At 58.4% G+C, this 23266-nt stretch overlaps 8 protein-coding genes across 8 annotated transcripts; all 8 read left to right on the plus strand.

Annotated features, from left to right (window-relative positions):
• Nucleotides 1-543: 543 nt before the first annotated feature.
• Nucleotides 544-2625, plus strand: LDBPK_340110 (hypothetical protein, conserved; the record flags this gene model as incomplete). Its single annotated transcript, XM_003864128.1, has 1 exon — nt 544-2625. The coding sequence occupies one exon, from the start codon at nt 544-546 to the stop codon at nt 2623-2625; it is 2082 nt and encodes a 693-aa protein (XP_003864176.1).
• Nucleotides 2626-3498: 873 nt separating this feature from the next.
• On the plus strand, nt 3499-4155 carry LDBPK_340120 (adenylate kinase, putative; the record flags this gene model as incomplete). Its single annotated transcript, XM_003864129.1, has 1 exon — nt 3499-4155. One exon carries the CDS (start codon nt 3499-3501, stop codon nt 4153-4155), a length of 657 nt encoding a protein of 218 aa, XP_003864177.1.
• A 4204-nt stretch (nt 4156-8359) lies between these two features.
• Nucleotides 8360-9049, plus strand: LDBPK_340130 (adenylate kinase 2; the record flags this gene model as incomplete). The annotated part of the gene is made up of 1 exon (XM_003864130.1): nt 8360-9049. One exon carries the CDS (start codon nt 8360-8362, stop codon nt 9047-9049), a length of 690 nt encoding a protein of 229 aa, XP_003864178.1.
• Nucleotides 9050-10152: 1103 nt separating this feature from the next.
• Nucleotides 10153-11181, plus strand: LDBPK_340140 (malate dehydrogenase, putative; the record flags this gene model as incomplete). Its single annotated transcript, XM_003864131.1, has 1 exon — nt 10153-11181. The coding sequence occupies one exon, from the start codon at nt 10153-10155 to the stop codon at nt 11179-11181; it is 1029 nt and encodes a 342-aa protein (XP_003864179.1).
• A 716-nt stretch (nt 11182-11897) lies between these two features.
• On the plus strand, nt 11898-12851 carry LDBPK_340150 (malate dehydrogenase; the record flags this gene model as incomplete). The annotated part of the gene is made up of 1 exon (XM_003864132.1): nt 11898-12851. One exon carries the CDS (start codon nt 11898-11900, stop codon nt 12849-12851), a length of 954 nt encoding a protein of 317 aa, XP_003864180.1.
• A 3244-nt stretch (nt 12852-16095) lies between these two features.
• On the plus strand, nt 16096-17091 carry LDBPK_340160 (malate dehydrogenase, putative; the record flags this gene model as incomplete). Its single annotated transcript, XM_003864133.1, has 1 exon — nt 16096-17091. The coding sequence occupies one exon, from the start codon at nt 16096-16098 to the stop codon at nt 17089-17091; it is 996 nt and encodes a 331-aa protein (XP_003864181.1).
• A 2176-nt stretch (nt 17092-19267) lies between these two features.
• Nucleotides 19268-20245, plus strand: LDBPK_340170 (mitochondrial malate dehydrogenase; the record flags this gene model as incomplete). The annotated part of the gene is made up of 1 exon (XM_003864134.1): nt 19268-20245. The coding sequence occupies one exon, from the start codon at nt 19268-19270 to the stop codon at nt 20243-20245; it is 978 nt and encodes a 325-aa protein (XP_003864182.1).
• A 2020-nt stretch (nt 20246-22265) lies between these two features.
• LDBPK_340180 (hypothetical protein, conserved) lies at nt 22266-23225 on the plus strand (the record flags this gene model as incomplete). The annotated part of the gene is made up of 1 exon (XM_003864135.1): nt 22266-23225. The coding sequence occupies one exon, from the start codon at nt 22266-22268 to the stop codon at nt 23223-23225; it is 960 nt and encodes a 319-aa protein (XP_003864183.1).
• Between the last annotated feature and the right edge of the window lie 41 nt (nt 23226-23266).

Raw genomic sequence — 23266 nt, forward strand, 5'->3', positions numbered from 1 at the left:
TGTACAGAGGCTACTAGCCGAAGCCCTCACGTGTTTACTCGCTCTCCTTTCTGATCTCCACCTTCCTCGCCTTCCAGCTGTCTCCTTGAACCGAGGCAGCTGCTTGTGATTGTGTGTGGTTGCCCGCGCTTGGCCGCTCCTCACTGCATGGCTCCTTGTCTTTAAAGGCTACCTCGACCACCCAGACGGTACCACCCGGTTCATCCGGCTACACTTACTGACCCGGCGCTGTAAGCTGTGACAGGTGTGTCACGGTCACTGCGTTTTTGTATCGTCCTCGTTTTTCGTTGGGCTCTGCGTGCGCTCGTCCTCTCGCGGTAGTGCCTCAGTGAGCCTGCCATGCCTGTGCAAAAGGCTGCTCGCGTTGAGGCGAGAGCGCCTGCGGCTGCGCTCTCTACCGTTAGCGTGCGCAGAGCAAGTCGTGATGACAGCGGTCTTGACGACAGCGGGCTCGACAACTCTATCAATCCGCTGTTCATACTCTCCGGCCCCCGCGGAAGCGCCATCGACCCGCGCAGCAGCGACCATCAACTCAACTCCCTGATGAACGTGGTCGATGGCTCAGTCTTTCAAGTGCTGAGTGACGCGTGGGCCGCTGTTGGTGTGCCAGCGGATCGATACTGGCGCAGTTCCCAACATCTGCGTGGCGGAAGTTCAGCAGCAATGCTGCCGAAGAAGACACCCTCGTCGCCACTCAGCTTGCTAGGGCTGCGTGTGCCGAACCCCCTTCACCTTCACTCGTCCTTCTACCCTGCACGCGTTGAGGCGCTGGCGGCGCGCGGCTACGGCGCCCACCGTGGGCTTCTTCCTCTCGCACTTGACCGCAGAAGTGGATCGGGTAGTAAACTCTTCAACGTTCTTCCACGATGGAGCACCAACGTAGTCGGCATCGGTGAATCAGCGGTGGAGGCCTCAGCGGGCATTTGGCATGGAAGCGCCGTCGCCGATTTCGTGAGCGCCATACCCCACATGCAAGATCGCAACTTGTACGCGCTGGTGGATGAGTCATGTCCGGTAGATCCTTACTTTGATCTGGATTTCTCGTACGACCCGGACCAGGACGACCCGAGTGATGTTTTGCTCGTGCAGAGCCACGGCGAGGGCAAGGAGGTGGCGGCGGTGACCGCCTTCTCCGCCGAGGCAGTGGAGAAGGTGCTGCTCACAATGCTCACGGCTCTTCGTCGGGAAGTGGAGACGGAGCTCAAAACCACTGTGGCGGAGTGCCTGGTGCTGACGAGCAGCCTTCAAACAGGGCGGCGCCCGGATACGCCCTCAGAGCCGGCTTCCTTGGAGCAGCTGAAGCTCAGCTTTCACGTGCACTTCCGTTTGGCTGACAGAGCAGTGCTGGCGTCAGTGCGAGAGATGCACAACTTCATGACTCGGCTTCGTTCCAGACTTCAAGACGAAGAGGCGGCAGCAACAACATCGCCCTCGCTGGGCAGCCCCACGAGAGAGAAGAGGGAGGAAGCTCGACAGGCCTCCGCCCTACTGCTGCGGTGTGTGGACTTTGGTGTGTACACGCGGTGGCGCGCTTTTCGTCTACCGTACAACGTCAAGGCATCCGAGGCTGCGCGGTCAAGTGCGCTGGTGAGCGGCGCTGGGGATGACTTGCTGGAGGAGCAGCTCCAGCAGCTGGGCATTGCACTCCCAGACAACGGAGTGGGCAGAGCAGCGCCGAGCGTGCTGCAGAGCCTCTTCCTTGCCGCAGACGTTGCGACTTACAAAGCGCAGCGCTACTTGCTCAAGCGCTTGGAGCCGCATTTTCGCTTTCTTTTGCCGGTGTTGCCGGGAGCTACGGAGCTGAGGTCGGCTACATTGGCAGAGTTTCTCTCCCCGCTTGTGCCTCCGCAGGTGAGAGCGGCGGCGGCAGAGGTGAGCGGGCCCTCCTCTCCCAGTTCATCAGCGAGGGACGTGGTGAGCGCGTGGGCTATGGAGCTCGCCTGCATCGTACGAGATGCCTCAACGCTGCCGCACTCGCGCGACGACGGCGCCGTGCAGGAGTCGCCGACAAGTTCATCCTTCCGACTACTTCTTGACGAGGGAGCGATCACTTCTGCCGCCGCAAAGGCGTCTGCGCAGGCCACCAGCAGCCCCTTCGACGTTCCGCTACCTCCAATGCCACGTAGTGTGCGGGTTCGAGTCGAGGACGCCGAGATGAAGAGACTTCTCGCAGAGGTGTTTTGGTGCATAGCGCCGGAGTACGGCGGCCCAGGCACTGTCGTGCGAGCCTCACCGGCGACGGATGCACGGAACGCACTCTCAGCGCCGAACCCCATCACTTCGGAGCGTATCAACGCTCACTACGAGGACTCGATTCGAGCATACTACGTCTTCCAGAAGCAGAACAAGTACTGCATCCGCCTGCATCGAAATCACAAGGCAACCTTCGCGCAGCTGTACTTGACATTCGGATCCATCAAGATTCGTTGCTACGCAAACGACTGCTGTGACCGGTGCTGCGTTATTCCATGGGAAGCCCCAGATAACCCGAAGTCGGGGCCGCAATACCATGCCGGGTATCCCAGGTATGAGCGTCTCGTGGCAATTCGCAATGCGCTTTTTCCGCCCCTGTCGACGGAGGAGCTGGTTCGCCGCTACGGCACAGGTGTCTTGCATTACGTGTAGCAGCGTGTGAAGTGCAGTCGAGGGGAGATAAGATGTCTGTTGAAGAAGCGTACTTACATGAACAAGAAGACGCAGCGCGACACGCGCTGACCTCTTAAATCAACTGCGCATCTCACACCTTTGTTTTTTCTCTCGTATTAGAGTAGATCCAGGACCTCCGGCTCCGGCTGCCCGTTTCGAATCTTCCGCTTCTCCCTCTCCTCACCGCGCGCACACAGACGCACGCGTCGGCGAGCGCATCCTCCAATGCGTCGGCGAGAAGTGGGGAGGATGGGGGAGGGCTTGTCGTACTTTTATCTTTTTTTTTCCTCGCTGATCTCTTTGACCCTTGCGCTGCTCGCGTATGCGTGTGCGAACTGTGACAGCCATGCTTGCTGCAGGTTTAACACAACACTACCACGCGCATGTGCACCGCACCCTTTCTCTCTTCACCTTCGTAATCCTTTTCGCCCGTCGAGAGGATGGCGTTCAACTCCTAGCAGCTTCGCCGCTCTTTGCGCCGCACCACTAGCAATGGAAGCGCACGCTATGCAAATCGACGGCCACGCTGCAGTGCAGGACAACGGAAGCGCTCTTCGACGTAGTGCCTGCGCTGCTGCGTCGATTGCAGCCCACGCTTTACATGCTGCGCTGATCGTCTTTCTCTCGCGACGTCTCACCCTTTGTGCCCTCCTCTCCTGTTCTGCTTTGTCCTGACCCTCTGGCGTTGCCCTCTCCCCATCCCCATACTCCTGCTGGTCCGCTGTTGTATCTCACGCTGCCAAACGTGCTCGCTGCCGCCTCCTGTGTGTGTCCGAGTCTTAATGACCGCGAAAGGATTGCGTTCCTGCGCTCTCAACCTACCATCTCCCCCACCCCCGTCCTTTTTCAATCATGAAGATTGTGCTCATGGGCGCCCCCGGCTGCGGCAAAGGTACGCAGAGCCCGTACATACAGGACCGGTACGGTCTGTGCCATCTGTCGACGGGTGATATGCTGCGCGACGCGGTGGCGCGGAAGACTGCGAACGGAAAACTGGCGAAGGACGCCATGGATTCGGGCAAGCTTGTCAGTGACGACATTGTTTTTGGGATTGTGAAGGATAGTATTAAGAACCCCGAGTGCCGCTACGGCTACATCCTAGACGGCTACCCGCGCACGCTGAAGCAGGCACAAATGATGGAGGACGCCGGGGAGAAGATAGACAAGGTAATCGAGTTCAGCGTTCCGGACGAGGTCATCCTGGAGCGGACGAGTGGCCGGTGGATTCACAAGCCGAGCGGGCGCACGTACCACGAGGTGTTCCGCCCTCCGAAGACGCCCGGCAAGGATGACATAACGGGTGAGGACCTCTACCAACGTCCCGACGATCGCCGCGAGGTGTGCGAGAAGCGCCTAGACATCTATAAGAATGAGACTCGTCCTCTCGCCGACTACTTTATCAAGGAGGGCGTGTACTCGATGATCAACGCCAACCAAACGATCGACGAAGTTCGAAAGGCCATCGCCGCTTTGCTGGACCCCATTGGCATTGCAACGGGTCTCAAGTAGCACCAGAAAAGTAGGCGAGGAAGTGTCGTCGTAGTTTCTCGATCTTGGGTGGACCCGCACGTTCCCCGCAGATGCTTCGCAAAAGGGGGGGTCGATATTGATGAGTGGCCATTTCTCTTCTGCGGCTTTGTTGGCGCTGTAGTTCACAGGCGCACTCTAGGAGTAGTAGTGGATCGGGTTTTCTTGTATGAAATGCACTGATGCTGCACGTCTTTGCTCACGCGTATGCCTTCGCGCGCGCTGGGCAAATGGCGGGTATTGAGGGTTGCGTTGCTTCCGCTTTTTTTTGGTGTGCGTGCCTTTTTTGACTGTCGCTGTCGAGTTCGTTTCCCATTTTCGCGGAGCCCACATCAAATCGGCAAGCGTCAATGAGAACGGGATAAGGGAGAAAGTGATGGCGTGACTCAAAGGCGTATCCCACCCGGCCCTCACACCGCCCACTGGCGGGAAGCCTGGGCTACGCCGAGGAATGCACCAGGGGTGGCGACCGGCATGATGGAGGAGCGGTTGTGAGGCGATCTGCGAAGCGAGTTGAGAGGGGGGAGGCAGAGTTGGAAGTGGAGGCTGTGCTCGCAGGTGACGGAGTCCAGCGCATTGTTGCTACGCGTGCGTCTACGGCTGCTTCGCACCGCGCAATAGGGACCTGTGACAGGGCAGGTAGATTGCTGCTGAGCTCCAGTTTCAGGCCTGAATGGATGCGGTGGAGAAAAGAAGCTTGCGAGCGGGGAGTCGAGTACCGCCTTTGCTCGCGTCTTGGTGTTTCTTATTTACGTTGCCTTCCTTGCTACTTTCCGGGTTTGTATGTTGGCGGTGTGCTGCCGGGCGGAGGTAAGAGCATATCTTTGCTTTCGACTTTAATGCGTTCTTCCTTGTGACATCATGCGCCTGAGGTGGGGAGCTGAGGGCGTGTGCGTTTGCTTGTCTGTGTCTGCGTACCGTGTCTCGGCCAGCATCCCCGTCCTGTGGCCTTTGTTGCCGTTCTCGAAATCTGTGGAGTCTCTCATTCCTCTCAGATGACGAAGTGGGTGGCGCACAAACTGTAGAAGCACCATAGACGCACCCACAAAGACGCCCACACAGGGGCTTGTGAGCGCACATAGATCGTTGGTGCTCAGACGGCGTGCGGGGTGATGGTGGTGGCGAACTTCACAGAACCCACGAAGAATATGAACGAAAAAGCGCTGCGTTTCGCGAATGAGAAGACTTACCTGATGGTTGCCGTCATCTGCGGCAGCCCCCCCCCCCCTTCCCGCCCTCCCCGCGTCCTTCTTCCGCCTTCCGATTCTGTGTTTCGTTGGAACAGCTCGTTTCGCCGCATGTGGGTATGCTAGGAATCGGAGGTCGGGGAAGAAGGGCTGGGGACGGTGGAAGAAGCGACGGCGTACGAACAGCGTTTTCTTCATCGTTTTGTTTGAATTTTTTTTTCGGCTTTACTTTCCGCCTGTTTTTTTTTTCCGCCTTTGCTCACATCATCATCACACACGTCAGCGTGTTTTTGTATGTGTGACGTGTCTTCGGTAGTTGTTGTTGTTCTCTGTGGGAAGAGTGAGAGAGTGTACATTCGAAGTCTCCCGCGGTGGTGAAGAGCCTCATGCGGTCACGCGTGAAACGGAGAGGTGAAAACAAGAGGGACATGTGCAAGAGAACATGAGCTGTCAAGCGGCGGACGGCCAGTTGGCAAGTTGGAGTGACACACATACAGACATAGTGCAACAAAATCGGGGCATCTATAGCGCGGCCCCCAAACGCATGTGCACGCAGCCCTGCTCGCCTTGATAGCTTTCCTTTTTGTAATTCTCTTTCGAGCAGTTTTCGTGTTTTTGCAGCCGCTCATACTTGCGCCCATGCATCGTATTTACTAGGAGAGCTGCTTGTATGTGTGTGGGTGCTTGTCCAACGACACCACCCTTCGCCTGATTTCGGTATCTGTGTTGCGGATTTTTCGAATGGGAGAGGCGTGCCTTCTCTCTCGCTCCCTGTTCTTTGCCCCAGGCCGCCTCGGCTTTCACCTCTGACACATCTTTGTTTGCGATCATCGATACGATCCGTGTGGAGCACCGAGTTGGCGATGCCCATTGCTATCTCTTTTGCCGCTTTTTTTGTGTACGTGCGTCGTCATTTTCACCCCCTGCCCTCCCCCCTGCGCCCCCGCCCGCCAGCTCGTGCACTCTCCTCCCCCGTCTCTTCTCCACATCGAAGCTTGGGTGAATTTCGCGTGACTAGGATGGAAGTTTTTGCCTCTCGGAGTTATTATTGGGTATCTTCTCCCCTTCTCACTTTTCGTTTTCTATCTGTGACTCTTTCGCTTTTCGTTCCCTTTTCTTTCTGTTTTCTGTGCTGTTGTTGCTCACTCCTCTCTCTGCGTGCAATGGTCCTTCGGCCTTCTATTTCTCTGACTCATTGCCATCTGCCTCATCCTCTCTCCGTGTCTTCCCTACCACAGACGCCATCACACACACACACACACACACACACACACCAGTGCACTCATTGTTGCTCCGTGTCGCTACCTCCCTCCTCACCACCTTCTTTACTCACTTAGGCAACGAAAACGACGACAACAAAACGCACGTCAACTACTTCTTGCGCATCTGCTTTGCTCTCCTTACCACTTACCGTCTCGCTCTTGCTCGCACTCTCCCTGATTTTCTGCATTCCTACTCCTCCCCCTCCTCGTGCGCGCCCCGGCTAGGCTGAAGGGGCAAGGTGAGCACAAGGAGTCGACATCGGGCTGTCGCGTATCTTGCATGCATCTACCTTTTTGCTGTTGTTCTCGGTGCTGATGGTGTGTGCTTGCTTGCTTGTTTGCGCTCAATCGCCCCCAGAATCGCCGAAATCTGGAAGAATGAGTGTCTTCCGCTTACCCCTCCACCCCCTCTTCGCCCTTGCGTGTACCGTAAAAGGTGTCCGCAGTAGTACGTCGTATGGTGTGGCTGTATGCATAGCGTGTTTGAGTATGTGCTTTCGTGTTTTGGTTGCCTGGGGTGGGTGGGTGGGGCTCACGCTCAGTTGTTAGCAGGCGCACGTCTGTGTGCCTTTTGGTGTTTGTTTGAATGGCGATATCATGTGTGTACCGTAGGCGGGTCTCTAGCTTTCCCGCCTCTCATGTGACGCCCAAGAAGAGATGGTGAAGTCGAAGAAGAGATGCCGCCACCCCTCTTCCTCCTTTAGCGATATTTCCACAAGAAGAAACGAATAAGATGGAAGCACAGAAACCAAAACGAAGGACGCAGCACTCGCGTGCTGGAGCGAGGTGTAAACGGAGAGAGGGAGAGGACAAGAGAAGTCCGTGTGTAAGAGTGTCGACCTTTTCGTCTCGCATGAGGTCGAGTTGAGGGCGTGCCATCAGCTATGCAGTGGAGGTACTCTGTGCTAGAAGACGGGGAGTCGCATCTGACGGCTTTCTTTACTCTGCGCAGAGTTGCCTGGTGTGAAACGCCGCACAATGCGGAGCCGGTTTCGGTGACTTCTCGACTCAACAACGAGAATTCTACACTACATTGTGGTGAACGCACAGTCGGTGCAGATAGCCGGTGTCGCCCTTGCTCTCGGCCGCGGCGCTCAACGTTGCAAGACTCACTGATGCCGCTCTCTCTCTCTCTCTCTGCCCATTCCAGAATGTGCTTCGTGATCTGAGCTTTACTTGTGCCGTTTGTTTTCTCCACCATCTTCCTGCTTTCATGTACTCTTTCCCACATTCTGCAATGTGCTTCGCGACACCGCCGTTGGACACCCGGCAAGATCCCTCTACTGTGGGGTGGTGAGGGAAGCGTGCAAGTAGCTAGTGCCGCCGTTGCGTAGGAAAGAGAGACATAAAAACAATACTGCGCGACCCTCCGCACCAGACAAGGCCCGCCTTGCATCTGTGAAATCCAGGATATTCCTGCGCCTCTCGGTGCTCGACGTTGGTGTCGGAATCTGGCGCAGCGTTGATTCGAGGGCTGGTGCCTCACAAGCGCGAAAGGGGTTGTTTTGCGTTTAGCCGTGAGCGCCGTCGTTCACTATCGACCCTCTCTGGATCTCGCGGAGGCGCTGCTGAAGGGGGTCGTGCAGAGTCGACACAAGCGGGGTGGTCTTCTTTTTTTTTTCGAGCTCAAAGTGCCAGGTCTTCCTTGTTTTCCTTCGGCGGCGCCTGTCGTGTTCTCTGTGACGGCAGTGTACACTGCTTAGGCGGTCAGCTGAGTTCCGGCTGCGTTCTTGCGCGATGAAGATCGTGATGGAAGGGCCCCCGCAAGGGGGCAAGACGACCGTCGCGTCTGTGGTGAAGGAGCGCTACGGCCTGTGCTATGTGTCCACGAGCGAGGCCGTGCGAAATGCGGTGCGCCTTGGCAATAGCGCTTACAGCTCACAGCTGAAGCAGCTGATCGACAACGACGAGCTCATTCCCGATTCGCTGGAAGTGAAGGTTGTCTGCGAGGCCACGAGACGACCGGACTGCGTCAATGGCTTCGTGCTGGACGGTTTTCCGCGCACCCGCAAGCAGTCGAGGATGATGCAAGATTTGGAGAACGTGAAAGTCGACATTGTGGTCGAGTTGGAGATTTCGGACAAAGAGCTACAGACTCGCTTCGGCGGTCGCTGGTACCACCCCAAGTCGGGACGCATCTATCACACCTTCTACAACCCGCCCCTGAATGCAGGCAAGGACGACTACACCGGCGAGCCCCTGGTGCAGCACTCAGAGGACACGCCGGAGAGGATCCGGCAGCGCATGTCCCAGTATCGCCAGCAGCTGAGCGAGGTGCGGAGCACCTTTGTAGGTAATGCGTGGGTGACTGTAGAGGCAAGCGGCAATGTGGAGTCTGTGCGGAACAACGTCTTCGCGGTGCTCGACCCTTTGTACTTTGCCCAAACCTCCAAGAAGGTGCCGAAGCCGTGGTGGAAATTCTGGTGAAAGCACGAGTACCGCAAGCCGGCTGACGGTGGAGGTAAAGGTGGTGGATGAGAAACGTAGAAAAGGCAGAAGAGGGAGGTGGTGCTCCCAGAAGAGTGCGAACACAAGCTCGCCATAGGAGAGATGGACAGTGGAAATGCGACGGAGCGGACCTCAGTGGCTGCGCCTTACTGTCGCGGCTTTTGTTCGTACCGCTGCACGCACGCACGCGCAGACAGATGGACGTATGTGCATGCGTGTCTATTTCTCCGTTCTCTTGTTATCGAATCGACGTCCTTTCCTTCCACATGCGTGTGCTGCTGTACCCGTGCGACCGTTGGTGGGCGCAACGATACACACACACACACACTCACACAGACGTGCGGAAAACAGCGTGTGCATTTTGGTTGCTGGCGCTTCTGTAGACTGCCCTTTGGTGTGTGCGTGCGTGAGGGGCGTCTCGAGGGTCGACTCCTGGCAACGGAAGAGGAAGTGTGAAAGGAGGGTGGCGGTGGAGGGCTAGACCTAACGAATGCCTATTCGTTCTTCAGTGGCCTCTGACCGCGCTACCATGCTGTGACACCGCTGATGAGGGAGAGAGGGTGTGTGCTACCGCCGGCGACAGGAGGCGGTGAAAAGAAGACAGCAGCGGCACGAGCGCGTCCACACAGCGCATCGCCTGCAAAGCCCCCCGGGACTACTGCACGGGTCGCGCGTCATGCGCCGCGTACAGCTTATTTTGGTTCGGGCCTCCATGTTGCCACTTTCGTTTCGCGTGACCAGGCGCCGCACTACGTGATCGTTGTATGTTCTCGCTTCTCTCTTTGCTTTCTTCTTGTTGCTGCTTCGGGTGCATCAACGCGTTCTCTTTCTCCTCCCTCGTCCTGCGCACGCCTTTCCCTCTCCCGCACTCTGGCCAGCCCACCCCCACAGGACAGGGCTTTGGCCCGCCATCTTGCCAAGGACGGCTCCACACATTTTTGCACACCGCTGCTGCATTTCAGTCGTCCGGGTTGCCTGGACAGCGACTTCCGCGCGGACGCCGAAAGAAAAGAGAAGCCGCGCGCAGAACTCACTGCGCGTACACAGACACAAGGACACACACAAACCTGGCCCATTTTGAAATGGGCCTCTTCTTTCGCCGATCTCCGACGGCTCTGAAGAAGGGCAAGGTGGTGCTCTTCGGCTGCAGCAATGCGGTAGGCCAGCCGCTGTCGCTCCTACTCAAGATGAACCCGCACGTAGAGGAGCTTGTGTGCTGCAACACCGCCGCTGACGGCGACGTGCCAGGCTCCGGCATCGCCGCAGACCTCTCTCACATAGACACATTGCCGAAAGTGCATTACGCTACCGACGAGGGGCAGTGGCCGGCGTTGCTGCGCGATGCACAGCTTATCCTTCTCTGCTTCGGCAGCAGCTTCGACCTTCTACGCCAAGACAGAGACATAGCCCTCAAAGCAGCCGCTCCGACGATGCGCCGCGTCATGGCTGCCGTCGCGTCCTCTGACACAACGGGAAACGTGGCTGTCGTGTCGAGTCCTGTGAACGCCCTTACCCCGCTCTGCGCAGAGCTTCTGAAGGCGTCTGGAAAGTTTGACCCCCGAAAGCTGTTCGGCGTTACCACGCTCGACGTGATACGGACTCGGAAGCTGGTGGCAGGGACGCTGCACATGAACCCATACGACGTGAACGTGCCCGTTGTGGGAGGGCGCGGCGGCGTGACGGCGTGCCCGCTGATTGCCCAGACTGGACTTCGTATCCCTCTTGATGACATCGTTCGCATATCCGGCGAGGTGCAGAGCTACGGGGTACCTTTTGAGGCCGCAGCGGGTGCGGGCTCGCACGACGCATTGAGCACGGAGGTTGCACCGCCGGTGGCTCTCGGCCTCGCTTACGCCGCCTGCGACTTCTCCACGTCGCTGCTCAAGGCGCTTCGCGGCGATGTCGGAATCGTCGAGTGTGCTCTCGTGGAGTCCACGATAAGGTCCGAGACGCCGTTCTTCAGCTCACGAGTGGAGTTGGGCCGTGAGGGTGTACAGCGCATTTTTCCTATGGGCGCACTGACGTCCTATGAGCACGATCTCATTGAGGCAGCAGTGCCCGAGTTGATGAGGGATGTGCAGGCAGGGATCGAGGCTTCCACGAAGTTTTGACAGCCCTGAGTGTGTCTGCCGAAGAAACGGCGGTGGACGCGAGAGGACGAGTGGGGCTCGGTAGGCGGTTGTATCCGTCTGTTGTGAGGTCTTCTCCACCCCCGCTGTCCCCGCTCGAAGCCCACGATCGCCGTTGAGTGTGTATGCCTCTCTTTGATTGTATTGGTTCCTTTTCACAAGCCTCACAGAGCGCGCACGACCGAAGGGAACAGGGCGGAGTGTTGCTGTTCTTAAATCCTTCATAGAGAAGCGCCGTTGCTGCGTGCCCGACGTGGTTTCTCTGACAAACACGAAGCCGTTACGTTGGTGATTGTCTCTGCCGTCCCCCCTTTCCCCGCCTATACGTGAGTACGTTCCGGTGTGTGCTATCTGCGGCTCCACGACGCTTGTTTGGTGCAAGGTGTTGCGGCGCTAAGACCGTCATAGCGCCGGAGACAAGGGGCACGCGCGGACACCAGGGGGGACATGACGTATCATAAGCCTCATCGCATCCGCACGGCGCGGCCAAAACACGACTCTCTCTGCCGATCCCCCCTTTCTCTCCGCTTTCATCTGTGCCCCTCCGCCTCTACAGGTTTCTTTCGAGAGCTTAAGCGAAAACACAGTTCACCAGCGCAACTACATCGCAGTCCTCCTTGTACCGTACAATCTGCCTCGCCTACCCACTCTCAACACATATACCCTCATTCCGACGCCTGTTTCTGTGACCCTTCATAATGCGCCGCTCCCAGGCGTGCTTCTTCCGTGTCGCTGTGCTCGGTGCTGCCGGTGGCATCGGCCAGCCCTTGTCGCTCCTCCTCAAAAACAACAAGTACGTGAAGGAGCTGAAGCTGTACGATGTCAAAGGCGCCCCTGGTGCGGCTGCGGACCTCTCCCACATCTGCGCTCCAGCGAAGGTGACTGGCTACACGAAGGATGATCTCTCAAGGGCTGTCGAGGGCGTTGACGTTGTGGTGATCCCCGCTGGCATCCCCCGCAAACCGGGGATGACGCGCGACGACCTTTTCAACACGAACGCCAGCATCGTGCGCGATCTCGCCATCGCCGTTGGCACGCACGCGCCGAAGGCAATTGTTGGTATTATCACGAACCCCGTCAACAGCACTGTGCCAGTGGCTGCTGAGGCGCTGAAGAAGGTCGGCGTGTACGACCCTGCGCGCCTCTTTGGCGTCACCACACTCGACGTTGTCCGTGCCCGCACCTTCGTCGGAGAGGCGCTTGGCAAGTCCCCCCTGGAGCTCGACATCCCCGTTGTTGGCGGCCACAGCGGTGAGACGATTGTGCCGTTGCTCTCAGGCTTCCCGTCGCTGTCGGAGGAGCAGGTGCGGCAGCTGACGCACCGCATCCAGTTTGGTGGTGATGAGGTGGTGAAGGCCAAGGATGGTGCGGGCTCGGCGACGCTGTCCATGGCCTTCGCAGGCAACGAGTGGACGACGGCGGTGCTGCGCGCCCTCAGTGGCGAGAAGGGTGTTGTGGTGTGCACGTACGTGCAGAGCACCGTGGAGCCGTCGTGCGCCTTCTTCAGCTCGCCGGTGTTGCTGGGCAACAGTGGTGTGGAAAAGATCTACCCTGTGCCGATGCTGAACGCATACGAAGAGAAGCTGATGGCCAAGTGCTTGGAGGGTCTGCAGGGCAACATTAAGAAGGGCATCGCGTTTGGCAACAAGTAAGCTCGACGCCTGCTTCGCAGCTATCCGACGATGCGACGGCATTTTGCAGGCACACAACTGCAATGATGCGGTGACGTTTGCCGCTACGATGGCTAGAGGGCCCAGCAGCGGATCGGCACACTGACGCGGCGTCGTTGATGCGGCCCTTTTTGGCGTTTGGTTGCTCCCCCGCTCAGCGCCGGGCCATGCCGCTGCCACTCCTCTACCGCCCTCTAACCCACCCCCTCGCGCCCTCGTGCGGCAACGTCCCCTCCCCCTCATTTTCTCACTCCCCTTTGGCTGACGTCCAGCAACTATTTGCACCGTGGAAACAGCCTCATGTGCGCCTTCCTGCCCCGCATTCTCGCTCCCCCCCCCCTCACTCCTGTCTCTCCTCCCCCGAGCACTTCGTAGCCCCTTCTTTTCTGGTCTCGGCGTACACACACACATATGTGTGTGTGTGTGCGGTGTGCAGCTCCTGCGCCCATGTGCTGTTTGGGTGTCTCTCTCTCCGCCCGTGCGCGTGCCTGCGTGCGGACACTGGTCGTCTCTTCGCCAAGCGTTTTCGATTTGTTGTTGATTTGCCGTTCGCTCATCCGTTGGAGGAGAGCCGGAGTGCGACGCGAAGCGGCCGCCACACACACACACGCGCGCAACGCTTTGGAAAGACTCGCGCACAAATGTCGCCACGACGCTGATGCGAGGGAGTCGGTGTAGACGTGTGAAGGCCGGCGGCGGAAAACGGATGAGGATGGATGCTTGCTCCACACCTCACGAACGCTGTGCATAGCCACCCAAGAGAGCGCTAAGAAGATGCTGTCCTTCGGAAGCACACAGGTGCTTTCCGCTGCCTCCGTCCATCGGTGTAAGCGCCTGTGCTTCAGCATGTTTTATGCGGGAGCGCTTGTGATGCGGGCATGATGTCTCCCCTCTCTCTCCCTTTATTTTGATCATCCCTCCATAGAATGGCTATAGGCGAGTCCCTGAACCGTCTCATTGTCCCTCCCATTTCTCTTCTATCCTCCACACGCCTTCGCTGCCGCCACATCATCTTGTATGTCACCTCTGAACAAGGCGGCCGCAGCGCGGGGGTGCAGAGGGAGAGTGCGAGAGTGGGCGATAAAACGGGAATATGGTCGATCAGCTGCGTGGGAGACAAGAGGTTAGAGAAGCGCCACGCAGGGGCACTGAAAGCCGAAGCAATACGAACCAGTGACTCCGCGCAAGAAGGAGAAAGGCAAGAAGAATCAGCAAACTTTTTCAGCGGAAGTCGGAGACGCACCCGTGCTGCGATGCGCAGAGCTGTGCACTTCGACATGTAATCGTCTTCCCCCTCCCCTGGCACACAAGGGAGTTGTGCTGTGCCCAATGTGAGCGCTGTGCGTGTGTTCACATGCACTCGTTTGCCTGCGGCCGACGCGTTTGTGCGCAAGGTGCGCGCGTGCGTGTTTACGGGAGGGTAGGAGTCGGGGAGGTGATCAATACACACATATAAGAATGTGCAAGTGCCAGCGCCCCCCCCCTCGCCCTCGCCCTCGCCCTCGCCTCTCTCTCTCTCACTCTCTCTCTTTCGGCGTCTGCACCGGTGAAAACAGACACGCACGCGTGCCTCAGAAATGTGCGGTGCTTCATCAAGTGCTGTTCCTCATCACGGTTTGCCGCATGTGGACAGAGAGCGACGCCAATGATGAGGGGGAGCGCGTGAGGGTCTGGCGCCGAGCACTTCGCAATGGTTGTCACCTCGGTGCTTGTGCAGGCCATGGCGCACAGATCCAGCGCAGTCGTGTACTGTATCCCGGCCCTCACTTAGGCACAGTGTGCCTCTGCACGAGAGCAGCTGTACGTGCCGTGACAATGATGCACAGCGGTTTACACCTTCTCCCTATTGTTTTCTTCCTGTCACGCTTCCTTCTTTTGTGTGTGTGTGTGTGTGAGGAGGGCTTGCCCCTCCACCTCCAGTATCTCTAGCACCTATTCCCGCACTGACTTACCCCCGCTGGTGTCTTCGTTTCCCATTTTTGTGCCTGACCGATCCGTTGTAAGACACTCCTGCTTTCGCTTGCGCGTGCTTGTGCTTGCTTAGGTTCGCGTACACGTCTGTTTTTCTTTTTTTTTCCCGCGTTGAGGCTGTATAAAGAGAAAGAAGCGCGAAGAGAAGTAAAAGGGGATCGACAATGACCTGTGCGACAGAAGACACACAGACTGCGTCATGTGCTCTTCTACTTGCTGCGTGGCCGTCCTTCCCCCTTGTCGTCTTCTCAGCCGCCACCTCTTCCTGTTCTCACTATCGGTCTGTCTCGCTTTCTGCAAGCCATCCGTCAGCGCATCTCGATAACTCTTTCCTATCATTTTCTTGCATATTTTTACACAAGCGCTCTTTGCTTTGTATTTATCAGCCTCGCGTCTGGCATGCTGAACGCCTCCTGTCCTCGCAGATGACTTCCACCACCGCGCAGCTTCTGACCCCAGTCCACAGTACCCCTTGAACCAGCCGTTTATATGGACGCGTCGCCACCGGTGCTCTTGACTAAACGGCACCGAGCAAGTGCGTTAGAAAAGTAGTAGCGAAAAGGTATGGCATTGCGCGCTGTGTACTTGAGCGCTTTCCTGCCCTCATTCCTTTGTTTTTCGACTATATCGGGCGCGTCAGCACCTTCTTGTGACTCAACACCGGGTGTGCGTGCGTGGGTTTGTCTCGTTCTTTGGAGTGCCAATCGCGTAGTAGAAGGCGGAGAAAACGCAAACTGGAAGGTCATGATGATTCGCAATGGCACACATAATTTATACATGTATAAAAGAACCGTCTGCATGTCCCCCTCCCCCCTCCTTCTGCTCTACGCCCGCGCTCTTCTACATGTGTGCGGGCAGAGCTAGCCGTGATGGTGGCCTGCCCGGTCGTGGTCCCCAGCGCGGCATGCGCGCACATTTGCTTGCTTCGTCGTGGATTCGCTGGCACCTCGTGCCTTGCGCGATGACGCGTGAGCCGTGTGGCTTGGGTGCAAAGCCCATTCGAAGATCTCACGACGAGGGTTTCGCGACGAGGTCGTGCGGGACTTTACGTGGGGACAGCGTCCGCGCTTCCACCGCCGCCGACCATCGGACAGGTTTGCCTGCTGCCTCACTGTCTCTCTTCTGCTCTTTTTCTGTTGTCGGCCCGCGACGCTGCCGTCCTTTGTCGCCGGCGACAACGCGTGCGCTTCATCTTCCCCTCTTTTCCCTTCCTTAGCCTTCGCCACTTGCCCATCGCAGCACGTCGCCACAGCCAATGAAACCATCGACCTTAAGTCGCTTCAAAGTCACCGTCTTGGGCGCCAGCGGGGCCATCGGCCAGCCGCTCGCTCTGGCGCTCGTACAGAACAAGCGAGTCAGCGAGCTGGCACTCTACGACATTGTGCAGCCGCGCGGCGTCGCCGTCGACCTCTCCCATTTTCCACGCAAGGTCAAGGTAACGGGGTACCCGACAAAGTGGATTCACAAGGCTCTAGATGGAGCGGATCTCGTTCTGATGTCGGCTGGCATGCCCCGCCGACCCGGCATGACCCACGATGACCTCTTCAATACAAATGCTCTTACTGTGAACGAGCTGAGCGCGGCGGTGGCGAGGTACGCCCCCAAATCCGTTTTAGCCATTATTAGCAATCCACTGAATAGCATGGTGCCTGTCGCCGCAGAGACGCTGCAGCGGGCTGGAGTGTATGACCCTCGCAAGCTCTTTGGCATCATTTCTCTGAACATGATGCGGGCCCGCAAGATGCTGGGCGATTTTACTGGTCAGGACCCGGAGATGCTGGACGTGCCCGTCATTGGCGGGCATAGCGGGCAAACCATAGTTCCTCTTTTCTCGCACTCTGGAGTGGAGTTGAGGCAAGAGCAGGTGGAGTACCTGACGCATCGCGTACGCGTGGGTGGCGACGAGGTGGTGAAGGCGAAGGAGGGCCGTGGGTCTTCGTCGCTGTCGATGGCGTTTGCGGCTGCCGAGTGGGCGGACGGGGTGCTGCGTGCGATGGACGGCGAAAAGACTTTATTGCACTGCTCTTTTGTCGAAAGCCCGCTGTTCGCTGACAAGTGCCGCTTCTTCGGCAGCACCGTGGAGGTGGGCAAGGAGGGAATCGAGCGGGTGCTGCCGCTGCCTTCGCTGAACGAGTATGAGGAGCAGCAGCTGGACCGCTGCCTCCCGGACCTGGAGAAAAACATCCGCAAAGGATTAGTATTCGTGGCGGAAAACGCGGCCACGTCGACACCCTCGACCGCCTCGCCTTAGAAGAGTTGGAGGTGCCACGTGAGGTGCGTGATAGAGCATGAGCACGTGCCGCATGACCCTCGCTCCTCTTTGCTGCTCCCTTCCCCCTCCCAACCTCTCTCAAAACGCACAAGAACACCAGTGCATGCTCAGGACCGCACCAGTAGCAAAAAAGACAATGCAGAAGGAACGGATGTGTCCGTGTGTGAATCTGTCGCCAATGGGTGTGCGACAGCTCTAGAGAAGTGTAGGACGACTGCGACTGACGTACTCGGACGCTCGGTGTCGGAATCGGTCGCACCTCCCTCGGTGCCCCTCCCCCTCCCTGCCTGCTTACACACAGCCAGCCGGTCTTTTTGCGCTTGTTCTCTTTGCTCCCGTGGGCGTCCATGTGTGTATGCGTATTTGTGTGCGCCGCCCTCGCTGGGACTGTACTCAGCGAATCACTTCGTCCCCGCTTGAAGGATAGGCTTTTGCCTTCTCTCCATTTCGTGTGCGCGCGTGTGCCCTTGACGTCCTTCCCCACCCCCTCCTCGTTTTCCTCAACCCGCAGTTTCCAGCACGCCTCTCCCTGGCTACCTTTCTCTGCGCGCGCATGCACGAATTCGCTGTTGGTGATGATGTCCTCGCCTCTCTCTCTCTGCGGGCATCCACGTCGCTCGTACCTTTGCATATGAGCACACACACTCACACACGCACGCACACAGATACACACACAGATACACTCCCCCGCATGGGTGCGCTTACGTGTTTTTTTTTGTGTGGCGCTTCGAGTGCCTGAGGCAAGAACGGAGGAGGGGGAGGGATGTCCGCAAAACGACGTGGTAATGAGGAGTGCGTCAACGTGCTCTCCGCCATTCTGATGATATGCTTCACCTGCCATTTATCTTCTCTTTACAGCCATTATGTTCCTGCCGTCTGAGACTTCGAGGAATCGAGTCATTTTACCCGTTTGCCCCCCCCCCCTCTTGCTTACCCACCACCACAGGGATCCCTTGTGCGACGGGAAAGGGGGTATATGTAAGTCCAGCTATTTGCGGGCAGCCTCCCCCGATGCTGCCTTGACAACAACAGAGTTCTCATGGATGGCATTGGCATCGCTAGAGGTATCGAGAGCGCGAGCGGAGGGATACGGGATTGGTATGCCCTTCCACGGAAACAGGGCCGATGCCCGTTAGGCCGAATGGGGAGCATGTGCTGCCGTGTATCAAGCTTCTGTTTTGACATCACTCTCTCTCTCGCCCCTTTTGTTCCGCGTTTTCGCCTTCCCTTCATCGCTCCCTCGAGGCTCAACGTGCTCAGCCCCCACCGAGGGCGACACGATATTTGAAACCGCGAAGGCGCAGAAGTCATGCCACACACGGGCGCGCGCGCTCTTCCAAGCGAGCCGAGCTCTGCGACACCATTAAGCACGGGTGGCGAAAGAATGAATAAGCCGGCAAAGAGAAGTACATGTGGGCCATCACGCCGAGAGCAGCCAACACTAAAGCGGCGTAGAAATAGGGCGAGCTGGGCACTCGTGTCAGTCCATCGCAACGGTAAGCGTGGAGGGCAACGAAGGAAAATCGCGGGTACGCCATGGTGCGCACAAAGGCAAGACCTTGGGAGAGTTCATCCGTGCCGACGCATATGTTGCTCGTCGTTCCTTTCCTTGCTACTCCTGCTGGGGCGGCGAGGCTCTGAAGTCCCCCGGTGCATTGTGAGCCGTTTCGTCGGGCAGCCAAGTTTTCTCTGTTGTGTTTGCTGTCTTGCTCTTTTAGACTCTCTCTTCTGCACATGCCCTTCTGCTTCTCTCCTTTGGTGTGGGGCCATCTCCCCGCGACAGGATCTTCACGCGCGTACAGTCAACGACACAAAGACACGGAGGGAGCAGTGCTCGTATCGCTGACCGTCGAGAACGTGTTTCTCATCTTCAAGCGGTCTCTGGCGTAACGCAACCGACCCCCCCTCCCGCACCCACACACACACGCCCCGCCTTTCCTCTGCCTCGATTTCCCAGTCTCACGACGTGCAAGCGCCCGCACACTCACTCCGGTGTCTCCAGAGGTGCCCTTACGAGAGAGGAGGTGGGCTACAGGCTCTCTACGCGAAGGGCGGCGTGCATACGCAACTGCGTTCGGGGCCGCTACCCATCTTCCACAAAGACGCAGGCACTACCGCGCAAGTGCCGCCAAGTACCATTTCGTCATCGAGAGTCATGCGCTCCTCTGCGGCTCGGCTGTTCCGCGTTGCCGTCCTGGGAGCGGCTGGCGGCATCGGCCAGCCCTTGTCGCTCCTCCTAAAGTGCAGCCCTCTAGTGACGAGTCTTTCGCTCTACGACATTCGCGGCGGACCAGGCGTGGCTGCGGACCTCTCCCACATTCCGTCACCGGCAGAGGTGACCGGGTTTTCCTCAGGTGAGCTGGAGAAAGCCGTGAAGGGAGCGGACTTGGCGCTGGTGGTGGCTGGCATCCCCCGCAAACCGGGGATGACGCGCGACGACCTCTTCCACACGAACGCCAGCATCGTGCGCGATCTCGCCATCGCCGTTGGCACGCACGCGCCGAAGGCAATTGTTGGTATTATCACGAACCCCGTCAACAGCACTGTGCCAGTGGCTGCTGAGGCGCTGAAGAAGGTCGGCGTGTACGACCCTGCGCGCCTCTTTGGCGTCACCACACTCGACGTTGTCCGTGCCCGCACCTTCGTCGGAGAGGCGCTTGGCAAGTCCCCCCTGGAGCTCGACATCCCCGTTGTTGGCGGCCACAGCGGTGAGACGATTGTGCCGTTGCTCTCAGGCTTCCCGTCGCTGTCGGAGGAGCAGGTGCGGCAGCTGACGCACCGCATCCAGTTTGGTGGTGATGAGGTGGTGAAGGCCAAGAATGGTGCGGGCTCGGCGACGCTGTCCATGGCGTACGCGGCCTCGGAATGGTCCATCTCGATGCTCAAGGCTCTTCGTGGTGATAGGGGCATTATCGAGTACGCTCTTGTGGAAAGTGACATGCAGCGGCCACATTCTCGCTTCTTTGGATGTGCAGTGGAACTTGGCACAAACGGCGTAGAGCGTGTGCTGCCGATGCCGAAGCTGAACGCCTACGAACAGCAGTTGCTGGACGCGTGCCTTCCTGCACTCAGCGCTGAGTTCCGCAAGGGGGTCGACTTTGCCGTCAAGCCGCACCTCTCACAGGATAGTTGAGCTGCAAATGCATGCCCCACACACACGCACCGGCGCCGCCCTCCGTTGCTCCGTTTTGCTTGACTCCCTCGCCCTCAGATGTTTTCCGTTGCTTTTGCGCTATTTGTTCCGACGTGCACTACTGAGGGGGGAGAGAATGTGAGGAAGGGGGTGAGGTGCTTGTCTGCCTTTTCTTCTTCGTTCGCTCCCCTCCCTCCCACCCCGCCCCACCACACAACGCCATCGCATTGACTTGTGCCACGGGTATAGGTGTACCAAAGAAATAGTGATGTCTTATCGCGCCTCTCTTATACCCCCTCTTCTCTCGCGCATTTGGTCAGTGAGATGAGCACCGCCCTCCCCTGAAAGGGAAAGCTCATCATTGGGCGACATCTGCAAAACTGGCCAGTTGGCACACCACAGCGTGTATGCCACGCTGGCATTCCACTCACACACACGCATGCTGAACCGGTCACGATGGCGTTGTAGTGCGAACATGCATGCGTTCTCCACTTGCGCATGAGCTCGTCGTCCTGAATAGGAAACGCCTCCGCTCTGTCGGTCGCCGCGTTTGATGTGAGGACTGCATCGCCTTTTATCTGTGCGCCATCACAAGAGGTATCATTGGGGGACCCCCATCGGGAAGACTCCAATGGGGCGCCTTACTGAACCCCAACGCAACCGTCATACACACTTCTCGCGAAATAACGTAGATCTCCCCGAGGCGCGCACTACGCAGCTTGAAAAGGGGCGAGCACAGGAGGCGCCTGCGAGAGGCGCTTCAGGGTTTGCTCTACCTGGCGGGAGGAGGGAAAGACGAGGGGCGAGAACTGCCCGCTCGTCTTGGAGCTAGCTTAAGGCGCTGAGGAAGCCCCAGTTCCACATCGCCTTCCACGAGCCCCGAACTCGGAGCTCCAGTGAGCCGAAGACAACGTGGGGATTCTCATCAGCGTCTCCTCTCTGCTGCGTGTAAGAAGCTGTCCAGCGAGGTTGTGCCGGCTCAGGAATGCCGCTTCATCTTGCGAGGGGTGCGAGCTGAGATTGCCGCACTGCATGCACACGCCTCACAGCAGCCCCAGCCATCGCCGATCCCGCGCCAAATATGACCTCCGCGTTACGGGGCTGCCCTACCCACAGTGCGACGCCTGCATGGCATAAGGCGCTGCAATGGCGCTCGTGCCCGAGGACCCAGGACCAGGGAGGGTACCGAAGGACTGCCGTACGTGGCACGCCGTTCACAAACGCCGCGGAGCCTGGGCCTCCGTGATAAGCGGGCTCTTGATGGCAGTGGCAGTGCGGCGAAAAGGGCGAAGGGAAGCAGTGATGTGTTGCCGCGGCTACTATCTTGACGGTTGCTCAGTCGTGCAACACAACCGAAAATGGCGTTGACGGACGTTTTGAGAGGGTGTGGAGTAGCTCACACAAGGTATTGGGGCACCACCGGGTGGTGACAGATGCCGCAGCCTGTGGTCCCACGTAATCCTACGCATAGAGAATTTTTCTCCGGGAACGGTGAGCCGTTGTGTTTTTGCTCTTCCGCACGCCAGGGCCCCACCCCCTCCTTACTCTCCCTCCTTTTAGCTTCAAGTGAGGGGTCAGGGGCGATGCGCACGCCGCACGTCGCGGCACATCGCCCATGCTTCGTGGTGACACTGTGGCGGTGGTGATGAGGTGTGCTGCCGTGCCGGCTGCTGACGCCTCCTCCCCCTCCCTCTACACCCCTCCCCCCTCCATTCCATACGCAGTATTCGCCATCGCCAGGGAAACCGGGTAGGGCGTGCGAAGGCGTGGGGGGATTGGCGGCGCAGTGACGGGGCTGCTACCGACGATGAAACGATTGCCCAACCTCTTCTCGCTCGCTCTCCCGCATCTCTTCTCCGCTTGCTCGGCGACGTGTGCGCCCGTGCCGCCCTGCGTACACACACGGAGCACAGAAATTACGTATATCATTCCTTCCCTCTCTCTTGTGCATGAACGCACACTTCATTGCTGTTTTTGGATATCCTCCCCTCCTCGTTGCGGCAGCGGCGGAGAAGCGGCCATGGTGAAATACGTCGACACCGGCGCCGACACCGCCGCCGGCGGCAACAAAAAGATGCGCAAAGGCTTCAAGTCAGACCGCCTAGAGAACTACAAGCGCATGCTGGCCAAGAAGAACGGCAAGACAGTCAGAGATGCCCCGACGTGCACGGCGCGACCCAAGGCACTCACGTTCGACGATTCCTCGCGCAGGGACTATCTGCTTACGCTGCACAAAAAGAAGAACGAACGACGTGTGCAGGCTTTCGTGGATGCGAAGCGCAAGCAGCGCAAGGACAGTGCCAAGACCCGGCGAGAGCAGCGCGAGGAGGCGCGACGGGCGTACAACAACTACGCTCGTGTGCCAATTTTACCTGACTATACGTACCGCCTGCCAAGGCAACAGGACGACATGTTTGCCGACGACGAGGAGAACGAGGAGAGAGAGGGAGAGGACGGCTACAGTAGCCAGAGCGCGGAGGACGGGGAGGAAGACGCCGACATGCCGTGGATAAGTATCGACGATCCGGAGGCATCGCAGAGGCGCCGGCGCGAAAAGCGGCTGGCGACTCTTCCGCACAGCGCGCACGCGATGCCCGGCGCTATGCTGGGCCAAGAGGCAGGCACCGCTGCGGACACGCACCTCCCTGTCGGCCCGTCCTCCTCCAGCAAGTTGGACAGCGAGTACGTGACGGTCGACGTGAAGCCGCTCTTTAGCACATCCAGCGGTGACGCAGTGAGCACCCGCAAAGGCGGTGCCGCGTCCACGAAGACGCTGCCTTGCAACAACTTCGATGACCTCCCTCTTGTCGTCCGGCAGGAACTTCACCGCTTGCGGCAAGAGACGAAGGGCCCCGCAAAGACGAAACCTCGGATGCGCATGATGAAGGAGCTGGAGAAGATTCGCAAGATCCGCAAGCACTCACGCAAGGGCCACGGCAAGCGCAAAGCCTCTGGCAAGCGTAAGAATCGCAAAAAGTAGGCAATGAATTCGTGGCCAGTGGGCGATGTGTGCGCCATTCC

Source organism: Leishmania donovani, chromosome 34 (assembly GCF_000227135.1).
Source record: "Leishmania donovani BPK282A1 complete genome, chromosome 34".
In the NCBI taxonomy this organism is placed as follows: Eukaryota; Euglenozoa; class Kinetoplastea; order Trypanosomatida; family Trypanosomatidae; genus Leishmania; species Leishmania donovani.